Below are 10,776 nucleotides of genomic sequence, written 5' to 3' on the forward strand. Positions count from 1 at the left end.
TTCCCTGTCAGGGTACCTCTTAGTAGCCCCTTCCCGGCCTGGACACAGGGAACTGGCGAGCTCCATCGGGCGTCGACCCAGAGCAGGCCGCACCCCCCTCAAAATTCCCTCTCCCGCAGCCACTCTTCACACCCCTTCCCCAACTTACCCGCGGATCGGCGCGGGCCTCTCTCCGCCCCGGACCCACGTGCGCGCGCGCTCTGCCCCGGAAGTGCTCGCGGCGCAAGGCCGGAAGTGCGCAGGCAGTGCTCGCGGCAGCGGCGGCGACGGCGGCGGGAGGTTCGGTTGTCGCCCGTTGGCCGCGCGGCCCCGCGCTCGGCGGCCGCCATTGCAGGTCAGGCCGCGGGCGGGGGGTGCGGGAGGCCGCGGGAAGCGAGGGCCAAGCCGGGGATGGGGGCGAGGGTACGAGGGAGCGGGAAGCCAGGGAGCTGGGGCCGGGCGGGGCGCGCGGCTCGGGGAGAAGAATGGCGAGCGGAGGGGCGGGGAGCGGCGGGCGGGGGAGGGGAGGCCAGGAAGGGGGAGGGGAGCAGGGAGCGCCGGGCATAGGTGGGGGCGAACTAGGGGGCCCCCAGGGGTAGGAAGGTCGGGAATTGTGGGGGAAGGGAGCGGTGTGGAGACGGAAGGTGGAGGGAAGGAAGGGAGCGGGCGGAGCGAAGCTGGGCGGAAAGGATGGCCGAGCGCGGGCAGAGGACGGAGAAGGGGGCGGCGCGGGCCGGATCCTCGAGGTATGTGTGGAAAGGGGCTCTTCCCCCAGTGGGGAGGGATCCCAGCATGCGAGGCTTGCGGGAGCGGGGTAGAACTGGAACCCAAGAAGTAGCGGGAATACCAGAAAGAGGATTCCGGAGGGGCGGTTAGGATTGAGAGGTTTGTTCGAGGGAACATTTTAAATGGGGGGAGGCTGCTGGGAGAAGTAATTTTGGAGGGTGGTTGGAAGGAAGAGACAGTCTGGAGAGTGATCTCGGTTCTTTTGTGGGCGGAGTGAGAGAAGAGCGAAGAGTGGGGTGGGGTCCTAAAGGAACGAAGTACTTCAGAATATAAAGGGGATTAGGGAATGATTTGGAGAATGAGGGTGGTAGAGGGAAACGTTTAAAGAGTAATCTTTCGGAGGAGGGTGAACGGAAGATCACTCTAGTTGGGGGTGTGGAGTAAGATAGTGTAAAGAATAATTTCCCTAGGAGGTAGGAGAATGGGTGAAACAGCATAGTAAGAGGGTCCTAGCGAGAGTCGGGGGGTAATTTTGGAGGGGGTTGGGGAAGAGGATTGTGGGCGGGACCAGAAATAGGAAGTGTTTGTAGCTCAAACTGAAGGGATGGGAGGGAGCTCGGGAGAGGGTGGAGAAGATGGGGGCTGGTGGGAGGAGAATGCAGGATAGAGGGAGACCTTAAGGTGGGCTAGAAAGGAAGGGGCTTTGGGGAAAATCAGGGTGCCATACCCGTGAGAGGAAAAACTGTTGAGATGGGGCTGCAGAGTAGGAGAAGATGGAGAAAACTGGAGTAACTCAGATCGACTGAAGCCATCTTTTCCACCCATTGTCTACAAATACCAGTAATTGATTCCCTCCATCGTGGGAATCCTAAAACGTGATGGGAAAGTACCACGTGTATGCATAGTATCCACACACGTTTATGAACACACTCTTCGCTAATTAAAAGTTTGGAAGCATTCAGTTCCACCTACCCTCCATAGCCCCTTTTTGGAGGGAAGCAAGATCCTCATTTAGAAACAGGATTTTAGCATTTGATATAAGGCTGTTGAGACAAGATCCCCTTTGCAACTTAGACCATCCCTTTCAGTCAAAACCACAGTAACACTGCTAATAAAAATAATCAGTATTCATTTGTATGTAAACTTTCCTGAATTGTTCATTTGGTGGAAAGGCATACAGAGAAATAGTCATGTTTAGAGGAAAAACCTTCCAGAACTTAATTCCTGAAGCAGTTTGGTGAACCCTGACTGCCATGTTTGAATTGTTCTATTATATAAATCTGATTTTATTCTGATGACCGCTGCTTCTATAGAATGTTGTACTCCACTATAAACATTAAAATAATTATACAGTGTAGTATTAAGACATTCTATTGGACATAATCCAAAGAAAAAGCCATGTTTCTCCAGGTAATCAGTAGCATGATCGTAAAGGCGTACCATGTGTTAGGCACTGTGCTGAGGATTTTATATTTATAACTTCATTTAATTCTCACAAAAGCTCTTTGAAATAGGTTCTTTTTTTATGCCTGATTTATTGGTGAGGACTGAAACTTGAGGTTAAACTATCCCCCTCACACATAGGATAAGTGGCATAATCACAGAATCCAGATCTGACAACTTAAGTTCTCCCTGTATCCCTAAACACACAGAATAGTCCCTGGGACCAAATCAGAGCTCAATAAATGTTGATTGTTGGCCTAGCAAGTTGCAGACGTATTTTGTGTCCTGTATTTAATAATTTTTTTTTAAGAATTGTAAAGTTAAAGCCTTTATTCTCTTAAAAAAAGCTTAAAATACAAGAATTGAAAGGTTCTAATGAAAATAATTTATAAAACATTTAGCTCTAGTAAAATTTAATTTGTAGCTATGTTAAACCATTGAATCAAAGCCCCTTTTTCAGTAAAAGCTGTACTATTTAATTGGATACATATCACTTCTGTCACATTTTATTTTGGGGCCAGTTACCATTATGAAGATCATAGCTCACACTGTTCTGTATAAGACATAAGACGTTAGTCATTTTTTAACAGTTTAACATTTAACAATTCAGAAACCAAAGGATAAGATAATTTTGATTAAAATGAAACAGTGACAAATGTCCTCTAAAGTAAATTGGATATGATAATAAACAGATTATTGTTGGGTTTTAACTGACTGCCCCATAGATGTAATAGCTACTTTGGTGGCAAGTTATGAGATCTTCCACATAGGTTACTTGCCATGTAGGTTCCTTAGTAAAGCAATCAGAAGTTCTCATACAGACATACTGTATACCTACTTTGGCCCTTAAACCATTGTCTAGAGTAGTAATCTCAAGGAGCAAGAAGAATAATAGGATTCAGATTATAGGATATTTTAAGGTGCTACAGTAGAATTTTCAAATTTTACTGTAGATGTACTGTTGGGGAGAGCGGTCTGTGAGAGGACTGCAAGAGAAGCCATATTGTGGAGGGGTTAGGGTTCACATTCCAGCTCTACAATATTAGGTTTGTGACTAATTTAGCTTCTCTTAAACCTGTTTTCCTCATCTGTAAAATGGGAGTGATAAGACAGTGCCTATGTCATAGGATTGTTTTCATTTCAGAAATGAAAGTTTGTGAGAAATTAAGCTTTTTGTATAGTCAAAATGCTCTGCCTGGAGTTTTTTCTTAGAAAATGTGGCATTTTGATTTTTCATATTTTTAATAATTTAAATAGTAACTAACTCCAAAGTAGAGATAACCAAATAATAAGGATGTATCCCAGATTGTTCTGATTTCAAGTCAATCCTTTTGGGTTTTGATTAGGGTTCCCGTTATGGATCTGGATTGGTTCTGAGACTGCCGGTTCCTTTGCTGCTCTGGTTTGTTCAGGGGTCTTAGTCATCTGGAGCATTTTCCTGAGAAGGAGCAACAGTGTCTTAACTTTACCCAGGACTTCCAGACTAGCTCCAGGCCTTAAGACTGGGATGATCTGGGGCAAGCTTAGATAAGGAACATTTCTAGAAATTTTGAAGCTCCCAAAAAGCTTGCTTTTTTTTTTTTTTTTTTTTTTTAAGTAGGGAAATAATTAGGATTTAAATGTACAAAAAAAATTCCTTTACAGAGCGAAAGGCACCTAAGTTAGGAATATATTACTAAAACTTATGTATTGTTTATTTACCTTTACTGAAGGTCCAGAAAAACCAAGTAGAAGTTTCCCCCTTTTATGAGTGGGGTTGATAAAAATAATTCATTGCAGGGCAAAGAGGTTTGGGTTTTTTCCCATACCTTCCTATTTCTCCCAAGTCCAGAGTCTAGTCATGGATTTAATGAGTTTATTCTTTTGAAAAGTGACACTACAGAAATTTCTTCCTGGTACTACAGTTACATTGTCAACTTGGAATTATTCTTAACCAAAGACAAGTTAGTCTTAGCCAAATCTGGGATTAAACTCAGGGCTCTTTAAAGAAATAGGTGCTGGGTGAGCTCTTCCATTAACTCCTTTTAGTTTTATGGTTTGATATATTCACCAAACTGTGCCTTCAAATGTTGCTCTTGATAAAACTGCAATTTTTTCTACAGAAGCAGTATTGTAGAACAAACACTTAGAAATTGCTCTAGTTCTCTGTTGTCTTTAAGTGTTGATGGAATGAGTTGAGACTGAAGACTTAGAAATCTGTTTGTTATACAAAAAATATTCATTGTAATGTTATCGTATTCATTATTACTAATAGATTTGATTTGTATTATACTTCACTTTTTTGTTTTCCTATTAACTGGCTACTCTCAAGGGGATGAGGACAGACTAGGCTGCATGTTCTCATATCCTTTTTAGTCAACTCCACACTAAGTGAAATACATATTCCCAGTCCCATCCACCAGGTGTGTCCTCAGTAAAGTAACCAGGTATACCTACCTACTTTAGCCAATAACAAATTTTTAAATTTGATAAAGAGGTGCTTAGACCCTCATATGCATAAGTGTAGCCAGGTCAGTTTATGGCTTCCTATGAGCTAGTCTTACAAGCTGGGTATGAATTCATTTGTATTCACATCTGTAGCATCCCAGTAGGTTTAGCACAAGTTTTTTACCAGCCTCATTGGGTTTAGCAGCAGAATGGTGAGCTGTAGGCCACAGAATTCTTATCTTCAGGAGCATTATTAGTAGATGTCTGCCAGTATCAGTAAATGTACTCAGGCAGGGCCTCCTACATACGTGTGCTCATTGAAGTACCAGTATTAGTATGTGGGTACAGCTACTCTGACCCAGCTGCCAGGCACCTATTTTCCTTGGCCCACTTAGGCCACTGTTCTGAATTCCTGTTCTAACAGGAGACTTTACAGGAAGTGAGGAATGCGCTGAAAATATTTCTGCATCCCCTTTTCCTAAACAGTCCACACATGCCTGCCTCAGACGTGGTCAGAGGCCTTAGAGATTGACCTTCCCTGCCATGATTTACCTAGAACATGTGTACGAGCTGTTTAAACATTGCTTCTCTGAAACCTCCTATATTTCACTATAGTTTATACACATCACAGAGACTGTGCTGCGTCATCAGCCATTAATAGCTTATGTACAAGAACCCCCCCTCTTAATCTATATACATTTATTAACCTTTAGAAACAATGACTTCATTTTCTAGTTATTGAGCCTTTTTTGATTCATGACTAAAATACACCTACAGTTCTCTAAATTATAGTCAAAATTACACTGTGGAAATACAGATTTATTCAGTTTATCCTCTAAAATAATAGGTATTCATCTGAATAGAACTTAAGGAATTTAAGGCATTTTTTTTGCATATATTATGTCTTCACAATAGTTTAATGAGTCAGATAACCGAGGTGTTAGCCCCCATAGTCATTAAGTGACTTAGGTATGATGACAGTTACAGTAATGAGTTCCATACTTACAGGCTGGAACCTGAATTTGGCCTTCTGATTTTAAATTGTTATCCTTTCTCCTTCAAGAAACCTTAGAAGAATTTTTAAAATGCTTTTGGTGTTTCTTTCGATGGTCATGGTAGGGCCTCCTTATCTGTCAGATGACCTTTGCCCTCCTGAACTAGTATGTATTACCTGTTCTCAAGTGTTGCCACAACTGGTGCTGCTTCCAGTGCTGCTTCCAAAGGTCTGGCTTATTCGAGGATGCCCTCTTGATTCCCTGTTGCCCTTCTTACCAGCTCTTGCATGTATGCAGTGCCTGCCTGATGCCTTTTCATTCTCACTGGCACTTGGATTTCTCCTTTGGGAGGATAGAATTGGGTAGTCCTTTGAGTGTAGATAAAGTCAGATGGCCTAGGTTCTTAGGCTGGCTCTGCCACATACTACTAGTTGTATGTTCCACATACAAGCAAGTGTATCTCAGTAGCTTTATCTGCAAAATAGGGATAAGTACTTGTCTCAGAGTTGTCACAGCAATTGAAATACCACCTATATATATGAACAGCATCTGATTCATAGTAGAAATTCAATAAATATTAGCTGCCATTTATATTAGGTTGGTGCAAAAGTAATTGCGGTGTAAAAGGTTAAAAATTGCAAAAACCGCAATTACTTTTGCAGCAACCTAACATTTAAAGTCCAGTGAATTGACCAACCTCATGTTCCCAAAGAGTGTTTAGTGCTCAAGAATAGAGATTCTGCCGTCCAGTAAGGCTGTTCGCATATACTTTTCCCTGGAGATCCAAAATGAAGATTAACATGTTGATCAGTAAAGAAACCTGTTTAACTTTTTAATCGGGTATTTGCTAAGCTTGAGCATAATTACAATATGTTAACTTGCTGTACAGTTGGTAAATATTGGACTAATAACATTCCACTAAGCTCCATCTATTCACTGGAAAGACATACAGAAGCTCTACTTTAGAATCCCCTATCCCCTCAACCCTCATGAATGTATCCTTCCCAGAAAGACAAGTCAAGGCAGTTTCAGACAAAAATGTCCCATTTTAACCTATTCTTGTAGAGTACCACAAACTTGCCACCAGGTGGTGCTGTTGTATAAAATGAAAGTTGATTCATGTGTTAGGGTATTTAAGTGAAAGATGGTTAAAGCATTTGATGAGATTCATCTTGGAAAACAGCCTCCTAGTCACTAAAGTCTGAAGGACTTCTCAGTTTTCTTGGCTTTTAGTTAAAGAAGGTCCTTTGAACCTTGAAATGTCAGATAACCAAAATGGTAGACATGAAATTTATATCACCAAAGAAAAATAAAATCTAAAAATTCCTTAGCTTTTTTTTAGAAAGACGTAGAATGGGAAATAGAATAATATCCTTGAAAAAGGCAAGTTAGCATAGTGGTCAAGAGCCTGGGCTGTGCAGTGTATGTCTTGGGTTCAAATCCTGGTTCTTTAACTAGTAGCTATGTGACCTTGAACGCAGTTGTGATACCTATTAACTGTTCACACTGTAGTTGATCCTTGATGATCTTAAGCAATTTTATATGTACATCAGTTTTTTAAAGTTTATAGAGTTTGTTTAGAGGAGTGAAACAAAATGCATCTAAAGCACCTAGAAAAGTACATAGCACACAGTAAGTGGTAAACATTAGCTAGCATTACTATCCTAAATCTTTTTTTTCCTCTACAGCTTATTTTCAGTTGCTTTTTAAAGACGGAAGGCTCATGGTGCAAATTGTTGTTTCCAGGTGAGTACATTTTGAGACTTTTTATTTAGCTTGAATGATTAGGGCTACGTAGGTTTGATATTTTCTTGGAAGGAATAGGGTCCTCAGGTGCATCTTGCACAAATCTTTGCATTTCAATCTCTAATTCAGTGCGTAGCACTGCCCAGTTTCCCAAGAATTGGTGCTCAACAGAGTTCCTTTGGGCCTTGAATGGTGGTGTAGGATACTATTCATCCTTCACCCCTCAAAAATATTGTAACCGCCAGCCCTTTGCTTGCAGTGCTGGGGCTGGAGGCCTGGCAGAATGGGTGCTGATGGAACTACAGGGGGAGATCGAGGCTCGCTACAGCACTGGATTAGCTGGAAACCTCCTGGGAGACCTACATTACACCACTGAGGTGAGGGGGCTTTTTTTTCCCTGCCTAATGCCTCAGGAAGCAAGCTACACCAAGGTGGTGCTCCCAGGATCCAGAGTGAGGACTGCCCTCAGGTTTGTTATCAAGGTCTAGCTAATCTGCTAAGCTGTTTGTTCTCCCCCCACCTCTGTAGTAGCAGGGGAGTTGAGCTTTGGGGAATCGCAAAAGGTCACAGTTCTAAAAGTGAAAATTCTCTTACCTGGGCAAAAGACACAAGGGTGGGTTGTCCTCCGTGGATGCTCAGCAATGTTAGCCTCAGAGCAGGGAGTATAGGTGCCAGCATGCCTGCCACGAGCATCGCTAGGGAGTACCTGAGTGTGTGACCTTGCCCTGAACCTCAGGCGTCTTATTCTTGTTCTGCCAAAGGGAATCCCTGTGCTGATCGTGGGGCATCACATCCTGTATGGGAAAATCATCCACCTGGAGAAACCTTTTGCAGTCCTTGTCAAACACACTCCTGGGGAGCAGGACTGTGATGAGCCAGGCTGCAACACTGGCACCCGGTACTTGGTGACAGCACTCATCAAAAACAAGATCCTTTTCAAAACTCGTCCCAAGCCCATTATCACCAACGTCCCCAAGAAAGTATGAAAGAACCCCGGATTTTCCCTAGAGAGCGGCCAACTCCTTGGACTCGTGCTCCACTGCCACCTCGAGGACGGTTCGACAGTTCCCTGGGACCACAGGGGGGTCCTGTTCTAAACACAGGCCACCCACTGAGCATGAACTCGGATTCCTTCCTTATGGCAACCGGTTCTCTTGGTGGAAATCTGGCCCCGTTTCCAAGGAACCCATCTCCTTTTCCAACTTCATCAGGCTCATTGGCTTCAAGTCCAGCACCTTTCCCTGCTGGTGCTCGTGATCCAAGCATGGCTTCTTTTCCAAGGGGGATGAATCCCACTGGCACAGGTGCAGTTTCTTTTCCAAGGCCAGGTGGCCTCTTAGGCCCAGGGCCAGGGCCAGCTCTAAACCCTAGAGCAGGAGCTCTTTCAGGTCCAGGGCCTCTGTCTAACCCAAGAATAGGGGGTCTCCCAGGGCCAGGTCCTATGTCTAACTCAAGGGCAGGTGGTCTCCTGGGAACAGGTCCTGACTCCAGAGGTGGTGGCCCCTTAGGTCCTGGATCAGGAGCCAACCTGAGAGCAGGTATCTTGTTGCCTTCTGGGAATGGTCCTCCCAGTACTAGACCCGTTGGCCTGGGCCCTGGACCAAGTCCCAATCTGAGATCAGGCTTCATAGGTACAAACCCTGCCCCAAGGTCAGGTATGTTTCCAGGCCCCAGCCTTGGGCCTAACCCAAGAGCAGGTGGCCTGGGCCCAGGCCTTGGGCCCAACCCAAGGGCAGGTGGCCTGGGCCCAGGCCCTAATCTGGACACCAGAGCAGGTGGCCTCTTGGGCACAGGATCTGGTCTTAACTTAAGAATGGCTGGACCTCAAGGCCTAGATCTTGCCCCCATTCTAAGAGCAGCAGGTCTTTTAGGAGCAAATTCAGCTTCTTTCTCACAGGCTTCTGGAAACATGGGCACAAACCCATCTTCCATGGCAAGAATACCTGGCCCCATAGGCCCAAACTCGGGTCCTGGTTCTCGGGCAATGAGCCTTCCTGGGTCAAGTCCATCTTCCATGTCAAGGGCTCCTGGCCCCATAGGCCCTAATTCAGCTCATTTTCCAAGGCCAGCTGGCCCAATGGGGGTAAATACTAATCCCTTTCCAAGGGGGACAGGTTCAGGCGGACTGAACCCAGCTGCCTTCTCTCAGTCTTCTGGTACATTGGCTTCAAACCCAGCTACTTTCCAGAGGTCTGTGGGCCTCCAGGGCTCAAATTCAGCAATTTTCCCAAGAGCCTCTGGACAGCTAGGATCCAACCCAGCTAACTTCCCAAGGGCCACTAGCTTACAGGGTCCAAATCCAGCTACCTTCCCAAGGTCTACTGGCCCATTAGGCCCTGGTCAGGTAACTTTCCCCAGGTCAGCTCCTGGACCCCTTGGCTCTTCCCCAGCAGGCCCTGTGGGTATCAACCCAGCTCCTTTTGCAAGGCCAACTGGGACTCTGGGTCTAAACCCAGCTTCCTTACCAAGGATGAATGGCCCTGTAGGCAAGACTTTGGTCCCATTTCCTAGAATGGGGAGCCTTCCTGGCACAAACCCAGCTGCTTTCCCCAGACCAGGGGGTCCAATGGCTGCAATGTACCCAAATGGAATGTTACCCCCTTAAACAGCATTTTCTCTCCAGGACCACTTTGGTTTCCAGGCATCGTGGTTCTGAGCAGAGGCTGTGTTTTAGGTAAAAGGGTAGATATGGAGCTACAGTCTGAAGTACATAGCTGGGGCTCAAGTTCAAATGAGCCATCTTTTTCCTCTGCTTCTTTCTTGATTGAAGGTAAAATGTTTTTTTGTGGGACATGGACTACGGCAGGTAGGAATGGTCCTGCCCTTGAGAGAAAGGATCTCCAGCCTTCTAGAAGCCACCTGGGCTTGCCCCACAGCTTTCTGCCCCTTGTTTCATACTAGTTTCTTGAATTGTTCTTGTGGACTTTTCCTCAGGGATACATTGGCTTGCAGGTCCCAATTCATATGTAGTCCCCTGCTCACCACTGGAGAATCAGCTCACTGCTCTCTAGAAATGTTGCATTGGTGAACGGACCATGCTTCAGCAACTGGGACCTGGGCAGCTTGGAGCTGGTCATCATCTACTGCCGTACCGTTCCCTAGGGGCTTGAACACAGAACAGGGAGGTGGGCAACCACTTCAGAGACCCACCAAATACAATTTCTGCTTGACTGGTCCTGCAGCTTCCATTTCCGGGACTTAAGACCAGAATCAAGGCTCTACAGCTCATCCAACTCCCTCTCCACTGACTCCTAATCAAAGAACCTCAAAATTTAAACTGATGTGGATGGGAATTAGGGTGGGGGTGGGGGGAGTGAAGGGGAGAAATCACTGTGCTTTGTTCAGCCTGACGTGAAAGGATGGTTGGTGTTTTTCCTGCATTGTATCTTTTCTTACTGTTTCTTTAATAAATGGGATGAGAGGGCTGCTGATGTCACTCCATTTTGTTACCTGTTCCACA

The 10,776-nt window shown here is 45.2% G+C and overlaps 3 protein-coding genes across 6 annotated transcripts in view; 2 read left to right on the forward strand and 1 right to left on the reverse strand.

Annotated features, from left to right (window-relative positions):
• Nucleotides 1–333, reverse strand: part of UTP4 (UTP4 small subunit processome component) — a 30,253-nt gene extending 29,920 nt beyond the window's left edge. For 2 of the 3 annotated variants that reach the window (XM_019756799.3, XM_019756779.3), the window contains exon 1: nucleotides 149–333. In XM_019756799.3, coding sequence (XP_019612358.2) covers nucleotides 149–329 — 181 coding nt within the window. In that variant the 5' untranslated portion in view covers nucleotides 330–333. Of the gene's footprint in view, nucleotides 1–16 lie in introns of all 3 variants that reach the window. The other variant, XM_019756789.2, reaches the window with a different exon arrangement.
• On the forward strand, nucleotides 258–10,741 carry CHTF8 (chromosome transmission fidelity factor 8). Its single transcript, XM_088800280.1, has 5 exons — nucleotides 258–334; nucleotides 7,259–7,316; nucleotides 7,576–7,693; nucleotides 8,078–9,013; nucleotides 9,092–10,741. The coding sequence occupies exons 2-4, from the start codon at nucleotides 7,294–7,296 to the stop codon at nucleotides 8,300–8,302; spliced, it is 366 nt and encodes a 121-aa protein (XP_088656406.1). The 5' UTR covers nucleotides 258–334; nucleotides 7,259–7,293; the 3' UTR covers nucleotides 8,303–9,013; nucleotides 9,092–10,741.
• DERPC (DERPC proline and glycine rich nuclear protein) lies at nucleotides 8,299–10,741 on the forward strand. 2 transcript variants are annotated; one of them, XM_088800278.1, is made up of 2 exons: nucleotides 8,299–9,013; nucleotides 9,092–10,741. In XM_088800278.1, exons 1-2 carry the CDS (start codon nucleotides 8,299–8,301, stop codon nucleotides 9,919–9,921), a joined length of 1,545 nt encoding a protein of 514 aa, XP_088656404.1. In that variant the 3' UTR covers nucleotides 9,922–10,741. The 2 variants fall into 2 exon arrangements, with proteins under 2 accessions (XP_088656404.1, XP_074170774.2); XM_074314673.2 differs by having other exon boundaries at nucleotides 8,299–10,741.
• Nucleotides 10,742–10,776: the final 35 nt, after the last annotated feature.

This window comes from Rhinolophus sinicus, chromosome 8 (genome assembly GCF_057876585.1).
Source record: "Rhinolophus sinicus isolate RSI-liver-muscle chromosome 8, RSI-T2T, whole genome shotgun sequence".
Taxonomy (NCBI): Eukaryota; Metazoa; Chordata; class Mammalia; order Chiroptera; family Rhinolophidae; genus Rhinolophus; species Rhinolophus sinicus.

Coding starts and splice junctions, on each gene's coding strand:
- DERPC (XM_074314673.2), top strand. CDS start 8,299: ATGAAAGAACCCCGGATTTTCCCTAGAGAGCGGCCAACTCCTTGGACT.
- CHTF8 (XM_088800280.1), top strand. CDS start 7,294: ATGGTGCAAATTGTTGTTTCCAG. Junction 7,317..7,575: donor GTGCAAATTGTTGTTTCCAG/GTGAGTACATTT, acceptor CTTTGCTTGCAG/TGCTGGGGCTGGAGGCCTGG. Junction 7,694..8,077: donor ACCTACATTACACCACTGAG/GTGAGGGGGCTT, acceptor GTTCTGCCAAAG/GGAATCCCTGTGCTGATCGT.